At 35.9% G+C, this 13,139-nt stretch overlaps 8 protein-coding genes across 8 annotated transcripts; 2 read left to right on the top strand and 6 right to left on the bottom strand.

Moving 5' to 3' along the window:
- Positions 1–148: 148 nt before the first annotated feature.
- HYPBUDRAFT_165084 (OsmC family protein) lies at positions 149–1,000 on the top strand (the record flags this gene model as incomplete). The annotated part of the gene is made up of 1 exon (XM_020222688.1): positions 149–1,000. The coding sequence occupies exon 1, from the start codon at positions 467–469 to the stop codon at positions 998–1,000; it is 534 nt and encodes a 177-aa protein (XP_020079636.1). The 5' UTR covers positions 149–466.
- Positions 1,001–1,527: 527 nt separating this feature from the next.
- Positions 1,528–4,403, top strand: HYPBUDRAFT_165083 (small oligopeptide transporter). The gene has a single exon (XM_020222687.1). The coding sequence runs from the start codon at positions 1,671–1,673 to the stop codon at positions 4,185–4,187; it is 2,517 nt and encodes an 838-aa protein (XP_020079635.1). The 5' UTR covers positions 1,528–1,670; the 3' UTR covers positions 4,188–4,403.
- A 15-nt stretch (positions 4,404–4,418) lies between these two features.
- On the bottom strand, positions 4,419–6,016 carry HYPBUDRAFT_151833 (ferritin-like domain-containing protein). Its single transcript, XM_020220707.1, has one exon. The coding sequence runs from the start codon at positions 5,712–5,714 to the stop codon at positions 4,488–4,490; it is 1,227 nt and encodes a 408-aa protein (XP_020079634.1). The 5' UTR covers positions 5,715–6,016; the 3' UTR covers positions 4,419–4,487.
- A 68-nt stretch (positions 6,017–6,084) lies between these two features.
- CPR6 (peptidylprolyl isomerase) lies at positions 6,085–7,176 on the bottom strand (the record flags this gene model as incomplete). Its single annotated transcript, XM_020220003.1, has 1 exon — positions 6,085–7,176. The coding sequence occupies one exon, from the start codon at positions 7,174–7,176 to the stop codon at positions 6,085–6,087; it is 1,092 nt and encodes a 363-aa protein (XP_020079633.1).
- A 232-nt stretch (positions 7,177–7,408) lies between these two features.
- On the bottom strand, positions 7,409–8,404 carry CKA1 (casein kinase 2 catalytic subunit; the record flags this gene model as incomplete). Its single annotated transcript, XM_020223426.1, has 1 exon — positions 7,409–8,404. The coding sequence occupies one exon, from the start codon at positions 8,402–8,404 to the stop codon at positions 7,409–7,411; it is 996 nt and encodes a 331-aa protein (XP_020079632.1).
- Positions 8,405–8,886: 482 nt separating this feature from the next.
- LTV1 (Ltv1p) lies at positions 8,887–10,152 on the bottom strand (the record flags this gene model as incomplete). The annotated part of the gene is made up of 1 exon (XM_020220706.1): positions 8,887–10,152. A coding segment is annotated over one exon (1,266 nt), but the record flags the coding sequence as incomplete, so codon positions are not given.
- A 287-nt stretch (positions 10,153–10,439) lies between these two features.
- On the bottom strand, positions 10,440–11,855 carry HYPBUDRAFT_4419 (uncharacterized protein; the record flags this gene model as incomplete). Its single annotated transcript, XM_020223425.1, has 1 exon — positions 10,440–11,855. One exon carries the CDS (start codon positions 11,853–11,855, stop codon positions 10,440–10,442), a length of 1,416 nt encoding a protein of 471 aa, XP_020079630.1.
- Positions 11,856–12,436: 581 nt separating this feature from the next.
- On the bottom strand, positions 12,437–13,069 carry HYPBUDRAFT_86016 (uncharacterized protein; the record flags this gene model as incomplete). Its single annotated transcript, XM_020223765.1, has 1 exon — positions 12,437–13,069. A coding segment is annotated over one exon (633 nt), but the record flags the coding sequence as incomplete, so codon positions are not given.
- Positions 13,070–13,139: the final 70 nt, after the last annotated feature.

Raw genomic sequence — 13,139 nt, 5'->3', positions numbered from 1 at the left:
AATTCATACTATTCTTTATTCACACTATTTTGATATACTACTTTGACAATTCATGCTATTTTTTATTCACACTATTTTGATAATTCATACTGATTAATCAATTTCAGAGTAAGCTTTTAACAAGTGCTTTTAAATTTTTTATGTACTAGCTTTTTTGAAACGCGATATAGAACTCTTACATGCCACAGTGTCTAATGACCAATCAAGTAGCAGAGTCATGAATCCATTGACAGATTACTAATACCATTTAGGTAATTTTAACTTCAATTGATGCGAAAATTCATTTAACTGTGGTTCATACCGTTCGCTTAATAACGGTTGATTCAAGCAGCCAATAGGGCAGTCAAGAAGACTGTCCAGAGACTCGAGTCAGCATCCACGAGCATGAACCACACTTTTCAAATTATAAATAACCCTTATAAATAACCCCCAAGTATTCTTTGGAATGTAGTTTGCTCACCAAAACATGTTAAGAAGTATTTTGAAACTACAACTTAATAAAGTTTTAATTAGAAACTTTTCGTCCACCACCGTTAAAAGTTCATTGTCCCTTAGCTTACGCGGTAACTCAAATGGATATATACAAAAATTAGAGACTCTTGGAGGGGGTAAGGCCCACGTTATTCAAAATGATTTATTTGAAGAATTAGGGGGAACTGATCTTCATCCCGATCCAATCCATCATTTGTTTTCAAGTGTTTCTGGCTGTCAAAATATTACTGCTAAAAAAGTTTCCGAGGATTTAGGTATTAAGATTGGAAAAGCCGATATTCAAACTGACTCCAGTTTATCTCTTGTCTTGAAAGATCCAAAAAAATATCCTGGGTTTAAAATTGATACTTTGAAAGTAGTTTATGAAGTTGAAACTAATGCCACCGATGAACAATTCGATCAATTAAGAGAGTTAACTGAAGAATTGTGTCCAATTGCTCAAGTGTTCATCAATTCTAAAGGCCTTCAATTCGATAGTATTTGGGTTAAAAAACCTTTGCTTGAATAGGTTTATACTTTAAAAATAGAACATTTGATCATTTTAAACCTTGTAAGATTATCAGATCCATCGATTTTTTTTTTTTTAATAGTGTACTTTTTTCAACAAAAGTATTAGAATATTTTACAATGCAATAGCCTTGACATCATGGAGAAATTGAAGATCCATTTACGAAGCTCGGCAGGTGCAAATCTCTAGACGTCCTCCGATTGGCTGAGATCCTACTTCTCTGGTCAACTCCAATGAACAATGTAGAGCGGCTGCATTAAATCACGGCATTTGAAAGAAAAGGTGAATTCAATTCGTTCTTAATGAAACAAAGTCTTCGTATTCTTAACTTTTAATCTGTCAAAATTGTTGAGTCTCGGGAATCAAAAAAATACACAAAACGCACCCCGATAGCCGTATAATACTATATTTAACACCTATACGGCCAATTGAAATTCCCAGGTACCATAAAATGTAACAAAGTTCCTTTAAAAATTTATTACAAAAATGATGACAATTGATAACTTTGCCTTCGGAGTCTGTAGGATTACTTTTTTGCCTATTTGACATTCTATTGGCTTATTTTGAAAGATGATACGATCCGATCAGATAATGCTGATGGAGCGTTGTCTATTATTTATACTCTGGGAAATCTTTTTTGGAACTTAAGGTATTGTCTACCCTTTAAAAAATGTCTGACGAAAAGATCGAAGATAAAACTGAATTCACTCACTCGACGTACCAGGCAGACTATAGACAAGTTTTGTACGAGAAATTGGGACATGCTGATGTTCTTGACTCAAAAATAGAAGACGTCGAATATATTTATGCTAAAACTGTCGAGTTGTCTCTTGATAAATCAATCGAAATATTGAAAAATTGTCTTGAGTACCATGAAGGTGATCCTAATTTCCCTTTAGAAGATTATGAATTAATTGAAAAGTTGGTTGAAGGTTGTGATGTTGATCTGTGCTATGATGATTACGTTTTTCAGGTAAAAATGTACGCTGCGCTCAACGAATACCATTCGCCATATCCAGAAGTAAGAGCAATAAGCTCTCCCCGTGATGATCCAGCTCTACCTTGTGAAACTTTCAGAGCCTACTTATTAGGTATTTTTTGGTGTCTAGTTGGTACCGGAGTAAATGAATTATTTTCAAGAAGAAATCCTTCCATCTCAATTTCGGCATCGGTTTGTCAAATGTTAATGTATCCAAGTGGGCTAATCCTTGAACGTATCTTACCAGATTGGGGGGTCACCATTTTTGGGACTAGACATTCTTTAAACCCTGGGCCTTGGAACTACAAAGAGCAAATGTTCGCTACCGTTATGTTTGACATTGCAATTGGTGGTATGTACGTTGGTTATAATTTTTATGTAGAAAAATTGAAAATTTTCTATGGTAACACTTATATTACTATTGGTTATCAAATTTTAATATCCTTGGCTACCCAATTATTTGGTTTGGGATTTGCTGGACTACTTCGAAGGATAGTCATTTATCCTGTTAGAGCTGTTTGGCCAACAATTTTGCCAACGCTTGCTCTTAACAGAGCTTTATTAACAAAAGAAAAGAAGGAAGTTATCAACGGCTGGAGCATAACCAGATACCGTCTATTCTTCCTCTTGTTTGCAATTTCTTTCGTTTATTTATGGTTCCCAAATTTTATCTTTCAAGCGTTAAGTTATTTCAATTGGATGACTTGGATTGCACCCGAAAACTTCAATCTTACAACAATAACTGGCTCAATGCAAGGTTTGGGCCTTAACCCGATCACTTCATTTGATTGGAACTTTGTTGGTTATTGGCTTCCTTTAGCATTTCCATTTTATACTTATATGAATATGATGATTGGTATGTTTATTGGATTCATAATTATCGTCGCCATGTATTACAGCAACTATAAGTGGACTGCTTATTTACCAATTAATGATAATAATGTTTATACAAATACTGGGGAGTTGTACTCGGTAAAATCCATTTTAAGCAAGAGTAAGTTTGATCTTAAAAAATATAAAGAATATGGCCCTCCATATTTAACTGCTGGTAATTTATTGGTTTATGGTGCAAATTGCGCATTATACACCTTTATGATTCCTTACGTATTCTTTACTGAAAGAAAAGGTCTTTGGAACTCTGTTAAATCTTTAAAGGAAATAAAAAATCTCAAGTCTTCAGAGTTCAAGCATTTCAATGATCCTCATTCAAGAATGATTCTTAAATATAAAGAAGTCCCAGATTGGTGCTTTTTTGTAATAATGATTGTCGCTTTTGTTTTTGCAGTATTAGCAGCAGAAGTTTATGCTACCGATACTCCAGTGTGGGGAATTGTATTAATGATTGGTATAAATGCTGTATTTGTAATTCCCTTATGTGTCATTTACGCCGTCACTGGTTATTACTTCAATCTCGAAGTCTTCGTGGAATTAATAATTGGTTATGCCTTACCCGGAAACTCAAACGCTTTTATGGGTTTAAAGGCCTTGGGTTATAATATTACCGGTCAAGCACTGCAATACGTTTATGATCAAAAAATGGCCCATTACGCCAAAGTACCTCCAAGAGCCGTTTTCCGGGGTCAGTTGTTTGGTACTATATTCCAAATAATTGCTTCGTTGTGTGTAATTAACTGGGAAATCTATGATTTAAAAGGTATTTGTACCGAAGATCAGCCAAATAAATTCACTTGTCCGAGTGAAACATCTTATTACTCGTCTTCTGTGTTTTGGGGTGTTATTGGGCCAAAGCGAGTTTTCAACAAATTATATCCGATATTGCCCTACTGCTTCTTGATAGGATTCATTTTAGCAATAATCTGTCTTTTAATCAGACATTATTTCTTCAAACAAACCCGTTGGTTCCAACCTGCTGTAATAATAGGTGGTCTTTTTAACTATGCCCCATTCAACTTGAGTTACTTTATCCCTGGTTTTTATGTCTGTTTTGCGTTCAACCATTATATAAAGAAAAAGTATACTGCTTGGTGGGAAAAGTATACCTACGTTATATCTTCTGCTCTTGACGCAGGTGTAGCTCTAGGTGGAATTATTATATTTTTTGCGGTTCAATATAAAGAAGTGAGCATCAATTGGTGGGGTAACTCTGTTTCTTATTCTGGTACAGATGCCGGATTATTCAAAACTTCTTTGAAAGATGCTTCGTCTGCACCAGATGGTTACTTCGGTATAAGGAAAAATGAGTTCTAATCTATTTACTTGAATATATTGTTACGTGGTTGCGAATTTTGTAGTTTTGTTGCAAAATATGCAGGAATTGGTCCCGAAATACCCAAATATGAACATTGAAAAAGCAACTACTTTTTGGTTGAACTTTCGAACTAAAGTCGCTGTACTTCACCAAAACTACGGTCCGACTCGGCTTAAGGTAAACGTCATAGGTTAATTGATATTTGTACTCAAAAGAGGTCATTTACATCTAAATTCATAATTTTAATTCATGTATTTTAATAAAGCATTAATGTAAAGTAATACTTTGCTCAGCATTATCTAGCCGGCTTGGTATACTGCAGGACCAGCCACAACGTGTTCATTAAGCTTAGAAACATTAAAAGCAGTAATTGGTACTTTTTCATCAACCAAAGCAACGAAGGCAGTACCATTTACAATTGTGTTATTGGTATTAGGGAAAACAGTAGCGTTTGGCTGCAAGGCCCAACCAGTATTATTAGAAGTTAAATGGAGCTCGGTATAGGTTGTATTCAATTGGGAAAGCCATGCAGCAAATCTAGGAGGACCTTTAGCAAGACTGGTTGTTCTATAGAGCTTTTCGGCTTCATCATCGTCATAATCAGAATCAAGAATACTAGTTCCATTGAAGTGTTTGGTTGTACTACCATTAAATTCACCGGCATTGGTGTAATTGATATTGACAGCATCTTTAACCGGTTTCCAGCCAACTGGCAAGCCAGGCTCTTCCCATGCGAACTCAACTCTTCTACCTGGCTTAGTCAAGGTATTGTTAACGGTGGAAATAGCAGGACGTGCTCCGGTAGAGTTGCTTAAGGCATCGGGACCATTTAAAATTTTCAAAGCTGGGAAATTTTCAAATTCAATTTTTGGATTACGAGCGGGACATGAGGTGATATAGGGGGCTAATAATGTCCATTGGAATGATTGCGAAATCCCAACAATAAAATCATAAGGCATTGCACTCAATCCTTGAAATTGACGGAAAGCAAATTGTTGACGTGCTTCTGTCGTGATCGACTCAGTTAATAAACTAGCGGCAGCTCTCGAATCAAGGTGACTTAAAAATCCGTAGACACCACTTTCACCGTATCTAGTCAACTGCTGGGTGAAGGACACAAATTCAGGAACGGTTTCGAATGGATAAGTGTAGTTACAACGAGTTGGAGATGATTCCCCCAACATATTCGAAATCAACTGGGCATGTCCCTCTTCCTGAATTGCCATAAAGTGAATAAGGTCACGGTCAGCAGATGTTAAACCAGCATCTTCAAAGTCTTCTGCTGAAAACTTAGCAAGTCCGTAGTTGAAAAGATCTAACTCGATATATTCTTGGTTCAAACCAACAAGAAGAGATTGGTAGTCGAAGTCGGAAAGAGGACGATAATCAGGAACAGTTGAATTATCGGTTCCGTTACCACCAGAAGGAGTATATGGTTGGATCAAATCAGCGTACGGATCATTTGGATTATCCACTGGGTAGGATACAACCAAGGTAAGCAAGGTCAAGAAAATGGTTAAAATCATGTTATTGACAATGATGTCTACAACCAGTCTTCAATCCGAATGAATGGCAAATGCAGCTTATATATAAATTCTTCAGTTCACAGGTAATACAAAGCAACTTTTGCAGTCGAAAACTACTGGACCCGAGTGAGGCTTTTCTGATGAATAATTTTTAGCAGCAATTTGCGCAAATGGAGCAAAGTCGACAGAAAATGGTAAATGTCATTTTGCTAAACCGGTAATTAAAATATCGGCTTCCTCTTTTCTTTTTTGGTTACGGTTTAAGAATGATTGGCTATTTAGGCTTGCAACTACATAATGATGATCGAAATAGTTTCGGGTACGTTAATTGCTAGGTATTTATAAGAATAAATTATTAGTAATCCTTGCTCTAACTAAAGAACTTAGACATGGCCTTTTTTTCCTTTTCTTTTCTATTTTTTTTACTAATTTTAACATCATTTAAGCCTTTCAAGATACCACCGTCTTGAGGAGCATATTTCAATGCTTCTTCTAAACTTTTTTGAGCCCCATCTTCATCTTTAGATAATAATTGGCCCATACCTTTACGGTACAATGCTTTCAGTTTCAGTTTATCATCGATGCCTTCGGATTCCAAGGCGTTGTTAGCGGCACTCACGGTCTTCTTACCATTTTTCAATTTTAATGCAACCAAAGAGGTATTCAAATACAAGGAGGCTTTTAATTTATTTAATTCATCAATATCTTCTTGCTTTAAGTCATCAGGGAAATATTCATCCATGAAAGAGCTACCCTTTTCATATTTGGCCAAAGCCACTTTCAAATCCCCTTTTTGTAAATAAGTTGTACCAATTTGTTTCAAGTGTTTAACTGCATTGAAAACACTTTCTGGTTTATTCACATCGATTTTATCATCATCAACCATGAACGCTTCATATACATCACCAGTTCCATCATCAACTGCTTTGGATTGAGGAATGTAATCTTTTGGCAACTCACCGCAATCAGCAATAACCCAATCTTCAACTGGTTTATCTTGTTCACCCTTTTCACATCTTTCCAATTGACGAACAACTGATTTACCTTCGATGACTTCACCGAAAACAACGTGTTTACCATTCAAATGAGGAGTTGGAACTGTAGTTATGAAAAACTGAGAACCATTAGTGTTTGGACCGGCATTAGCCATGGATAATAAGAATGGACGATCATGAATCTTGGTGAAATTTTCATCTTCGAATTTTTCACCATAAATAGATTCACCACCAGTACCATTACCATTGGTGAAATCCCCACCTTGACACATGAAATCTTTTATAACACGGTGAAAAGCAGACCCTTTATATGAAAGAGGTTTACCTTGTTTACCTACACCTTTTTCACCAGTACATAATGCACGGAAGTTGTCAGCAGTTTTAGGGACTATATCATCATAAAGTTGAAAAACAACGCGGCCCTTAGACTCACCATTGGCAGTTATATCAAAGAAGACTTTACTCATTGTGGAAGCGATTGGTATGTGGAGCAGTATAAGTGTAGAAGTAGTTGTGAAACCCCAGGATTTATATATTCAACAACGTAGAAGTTCATGGAAAAAAAAAAAAAAAATCACTTAACTTAGTGCACCATCTCAAAACTACAGAGAATAAGATAGAAAAATACTATATTATACGGTATAAGAACTGAAAAGAATTATCATAACAAGTTAATTAGACAAAAATATATTAGAATGATTAAAGATTCTTAGTTATTGGGTAAAAATAAGGATGGTTCATTGCTTCTTGGGCAGTTAATCTTTCTTGATGATCGTATCTTAATAATTTATCGATTAAATCGAGGAATTCGTCTGAAACTAAATGTTGATTATTTTCATTAACAAACCTGACCCAGGGTCTTCTATTGTAATAACCTAAATCTTCGTATTCTTCACTTAGAGTCAAGTTATATTTTTGTAAATATTTATGTAAATCATCTGAACCCAAGACTCTTACAATTTGAACCAATTGATCAGTATTTGATTTACCATGAAAGAAAGGTTCTTTTTTGAAAACCATTGAAGCAAACATACAACCATAAGACCATAAATCTAAAGAATAATCATAAAGTCGGAAATCAACTAATAATTCTGGACCTTTAAAATAACGAGAAGCAACTCTAACATTATATTCAGTACCCGGATGGTAATATTCAGCTAACCCCCAATCAATCAATCTAATTTTTTTATGTTCATGATCAATCATTACATTATGAGGTTTAACATCTCTATGCATAATACCCATTGAATGAGAAAAATCTAAAGCTTTTAATAACTCATACATATAGTATCTAATATCATAGTCAGTAAATGTAGGGTATAAAGTTCTGAAATCAATATTATCTATATGTTCAAAAATTAAACTTGGAGTTTTCAGTTGTGGTTCTCTCACAATATCTAATAAACCAATTACATTTGGTCCACCAACTAAATTTTTCAAGATTGATATTTCTCTCTTAATCTTCTTTCTTTTAACCGGTTTTAATACCTTAATAACTACCTTTTCTCCTCTAGTTAACTCTATTCCTAAAAAAACTTCGGAATACTTCCCTCTTCCTAATTTTTTAATAATTTCATAGTTTTCTTGTCCATTCCATTTTATATTAATATTTTCATAATCCCAATACGCTTGAGGTTTCGTTGCCAAAACATCAGCATACACCTTGGATACAGATGTCACAGTATGGTAAGACATTGGTGTTTGTCTTCGTTTATTGGAAATATAGCAAATAAATACGGATAATATTAATACAATTAAAATCCGATCTAATCTAATCAACCTAATCTTGAACGTTATACAACTTGAAACAGGTTTAGCAGAAAAAACTAAAGCACTTCAAACTCTCTAGCCAAACCCTGGTGAAGAACGAAAGAAAGTGGGAGGTTGGATTAAGATAAGAATTGTTGATATATTGTCTTATGGTTAATTTTTGGGTTTTTTGTTTTTTTTTTTTTTTTTTTTTTTATTTTTTTTTTTTTTTTTTTTTTTTTTTTTTATTTTATTTTATTTTTTTTTTTTTTTTTTTTTTTTTTTTTTTTTGTTCTTCGTTGAAAGTGGAGCCCCCCGTAAAAAGACAATTTGACAAGCGGTCACGTGAGCATTATGATCTTCGAGACCCGTACCTACTGTTTATGGCTGCAATTACTTACAATAAGCATTTGTGTATTCCTATATAATTATATCTTCATGTTGCCAAAGGACCCGCCGAGCTTGTCGAGGGCAGAGGTTTGTTTCATTTTACGTCTTCTTGCTGCGGCTTTACCTTTGGAGACCGAGTCTGCAGCTTCTTGAAGTCTTTTATGCTCTTCGTCCTTCTTAACTAATTTACGGCCTCCGCTTTCCAATTCGTAGTTGTCTAAGAAATCATCCAACATGCCTTCCAAGTCACCTCTTTCCTTGGACATGTCAAACTCCTCATACTGGTCATCGTCTTCCTTGTCAAATTTTTTGGAAAGTTGTTCGTAACGATCATCAAGAAGGGTGAGGCCCTCGGTACGGAATAATGCAGATGAAGTCATGGAAAACGAGGTAGTATCGGTCATGGCTCCCTTTTTCTTTCTTAATTTTGTTTTTGAGACTTTTTTATCATTAACAGGTAGTTCAGCCAAGACGTCATCTTCTTCATCTTCGAATTCATCGTCTGAATCCCAATCATTAGGTTTGTTTTTCAGTTGTGCTTTGAACTTCATGAAATCTTTTTCCCATCCAGTGTTTAAAACCGGAGCTTCTATTTCATCATCTTTTATTGCAGCCTCCAACTCTTCAGGAGCTTCCCCTTCATTATATGCATGTTCTGGTTCTTCGAAATTATCTGATTCGTATTTTGCATTATACTCATCTTCGTAGTTGTCCAAGTCCCATTCGTCATAGTTTTCATCATAATCATCATAATACTGATCGGCATCAGATCCATAATAAAAATCATCTTCGTCATCAACTTCTCCTGATTGTAATAAAGTAGCAAATATATCGTCATCGTCCTCTTCTGCTACTTCATTTTTCTTCTTTTCTTGGTCAATAAGATATGCCTCGTCTTCTAAAGCCTCTAAGATTTCTCTTAATCTAGGATCTAGATCAGGATTCAATCCTCTGAATTCCTCAGGAATGTTTTCATACGCATCGTACTCGACATGACGCTTACTTTCTGACGGTAATTGATCTTTGAACAAGTCTTCAACCTTCATTTTAGGTTTTTCCTTTTTCTCATTGGCCTCTATGAAAACTGCATCCTGATTTTTACCTATAGGTTTCAAATGTTGCATATAATCATATTTGGAGTCATCAAAATAAACCCCATATTGGGCAGCCAACCCTTCGTTGGCTCTCACGGCTTGTACTTCTTCCGGCTTGAGCTTCGACATCAACTCTTCAGTAGAGTATATTCTTTTTTTGGCATTTTCGTTTGTTAATTGGGGTACTTTTTCATTTTTTTTGGACTTACCCACTGGCACAAGCACATGTTGCAGGGCATCTTCATCGAAATAACGAGAGTCATCATGTGCTCTGTTCACAATACTGAAAGTCTGGGCCGACTTCTTATCAAATCTTCTTCTAGGTGGCATTACTGGTTGTAGAAAAGAACGTATTAACTAGTTAAAGATAAAAAAAAAAATTTGCGATGATGTCTACAAAGGTTCATACAAAAAAACAAAAAAAAAAAAAAATTGTAGTTATTGCGAAATTCTATAAAATATACGTATAAGTCAGAGTTTAAGTTAGATTACAAGTATCAAGCATGTCTTTCAAGGGCTTCTATTAAAATATCATTCCAGTTACTTTTGCAGATTAAAATGACTTGGGAGGAAGCTAAAAAGAACACTCCAACAAGCAAGCCGCACCACAAACCGTAAATCTCCCAGCCAAAGACGAAAGCTAATATGTAGCCAATAGGCAATGCCACAAGGTAGTAGGCAGTTAAGTTTAGAATTGAGCCAATCCGCTGTCTGCCTTGACCACGTAAAACACCGGCAGCCAAAACATTGACCGAGTCTGAAAGTTGGTTGATGCCCACTAAGATTAAGATGTGATTACTGATTTTTTTAACCGGATCAGAATCAGTAAAGATTGACGAAAAAACTGAACGACCCAAGATGATTGAACTAAAGTTGAATATACCGACAATGGCTGCAAAAATAATTGATAGTCTTACCACAGTGATGGCAGCATCAACGTTTCTCAGACCAACAAAATGTCCAATACGAGTCAGAAAAGCTACTGAAACAGCAAAGGGAAGTTGAAATGATAATGAACCAACGGTGGAAGAAATCGATTGAGCAGCCAAGGCATCGGTGCCAAAGTAAGCAGCAAGAATAGTTAATACTTCAAAAGCAAGATACTCTGCCATTACCATCACCACTCCAGGAACTGCAAGTTGAAGAATCGGGATCCAGTTAGAGAAAGCGTTACGAGGCTCAAACCCACCCCAACATTGCTTACCATCGATGAAACAAACATATAAAAGCATCATTAAACAAATAAACCAAAAAATAATGACAATTGACCAGGATGCACCAATAAACCCCAAGCCTAAAGTCGGATGCCAAACCAATACCCAATTAAGAATGATATTTAAAGGACATGCAATTAATAAAATATAAAGACTTACGTTATAAAGGTGTTGTGCTTGTAAAAACCTTTTACCAGTTTCCATGAAAACCAAAGCTGGAGCTGCAAGAATAGAAACTCTTAAAAAATCTTGACACATTAATGCTAGTTCACCATCTTTAACCAAAAAGGTAAGAATGGCTCCAGAATACCACCAGATGAAAGAAAGCGGGAACACCGTAACCGTAAGCATCATAAGAGAACATCTTTGGAAATATAACCCTACATTATGAGGTTTATTTTGACCAAATGCTTGGGAACAAAGCGAATCCAAGGAAGTAGCCATCCCCTGATACACTGATAAACCCGTTATATTGAACGTACATATAGCCAACGAGCATGCTGCTAGTTCGGTCGAGCCCAATTTCCCGCATGCAAATATAGAAGTCACCGGTAGTAGAAATTGAAGTAAAAAGGCTACTATCAACGGGAACGATGCCGATAATATGTATGTGAATTCTTGCTTGGTTGATACCAACTCTTTGTCTATGGAACTGTACTCTGGCCTTTCGCCAGCCAAAATTGGTGAAACCTCAGACATGTCTTAATAAATCAATATGCCAATAAATCAATGAGCCAATAAATCAATATGCCAATAAATCAATGAACCAATAAATCAATATGCCAATAAATCAATGAATCAATGAATCAATAAATATATCATCAGAAGGAAACAGAAGACCTTAAAAGCCTTTTTTTTGATAGAAAAAACTTGTTCGCGTTTTAAGACGGAATCACGGAATCACGGAATCACGGAATTTAGTAACATTGACCGATGAGACTAACAGTTTATATGAAGAACTTGAAAGTATGGGAGCTTTTGAGGTGGAAACACTTAGCGGATGTAGAATTGGATGCTTTGATGGGGACAAGAAGCTTGTTTGAGCTGCCGCCTTCAAAGTACTGGTTTGGATTGCTGTTTTCAATCACCAACTGGTCATGGTCCAACCAGGCTTTCACTTTTGTTGGGTCCAATTGTTCAGATTGCACCGTCACTAGCTGTTTGTCGGTGTTGTATAAAGGTGGGTAACTTAGTACGAAGTGGACTCTCTGTTTCATGGCGGATTCAATTTTCTGCTCGACTTTAGGAGCCTTGGGGGCTTCAGTAATTTTCATGTCGTTGATCTCTTCAATCAAAGGTTTGTTTTGACCATTGTTATTGATATTCATCAAGTCTGGCAATTGGCCAGGGTCTTCCTCGTTTGAGTTTTCGTCCTTGAGTTCTTCTATCAATCCCAAGGTTTCATTTGCTTTCAATTGCTGCAATTTTTTTTGTAATCCACCTTCGGTCAATTCGCTTTGTTTAATCTGGGTTTTGGATAACTCTCCCTTGCTTAGCATCTTGGGTATACTGGACTCGCGCTCCAATGTCAACTCGTACATCATTTCAACTGCCTCAATGCACCATTCAATCAAGATTGATCTCAAATCAACGTTAGTTTGACACCACTGGAAACTCTTTTCATTTATGCAACAGTCATAGACAAAACTCGGCTGTCCCTTCTTATCACGGTCTTGCTTCTCATTCGACACGATCAATGGTATCTCCCATTCATTCTTAATGATTAAGGGGAAAACTATACTAGGATCAAATGCAATGGCAGGTCGTGGCACCTGGTTATCGTGACAAACATTGATAAATACTTTTGTAGAAACCCCGTACTTGAAGGGTTCTCGTGATTCTAGTATCTTGGTCTTAACCACAAACCCTGGCCTAGGATCGAGGGTTATTGATCTTTGTATTTCCTCCATTGAGTTTGCCTGAAGATGATTTGATGATGATTCTTTTAGTTTTTTTTTTTTTTTTTTTTTTTTTTTTAAATCT

This window comes from Hyphopichia burtonii (assembly GCF_001661395.1).
Source record: "Hyphopichia burtonii NRRL Y-1933 unplaced genomic scaffold HYPBUscaffold_1, whole genome shotgun sequence".
Taxonomy (NCBI): Eukaryota; Fungi; Ascomycota; class Pichiomycetes; order Serinales; family Debaryomycetaceae; genus Hyphopichia; species Hyphopichia burtonii.
The sequence above is the reverse complement of the archived record's forward strand: the minus strand, read 5'-3'. Positions and strand labels throughout refer to the sequence as shown.

Bases quoted from the DNA above. Each gene is read 5' to 3' on its own strand.
- HYPBUDRAFT_151833 (XM_020220707.1), bottom strand. From the start codon at position 5,714: ATGATTTTAACCATTTTCTTGACCTTGCTTACCTTGGTTGTATCCTAC.
- HYPBUDRAFT_165083 (XM_020222687.1), top strand. From the start codon at position 1,671: ATGTCTGACGAAAAGATCGAAGATAAAACTGAATTCACTCACTCGACG.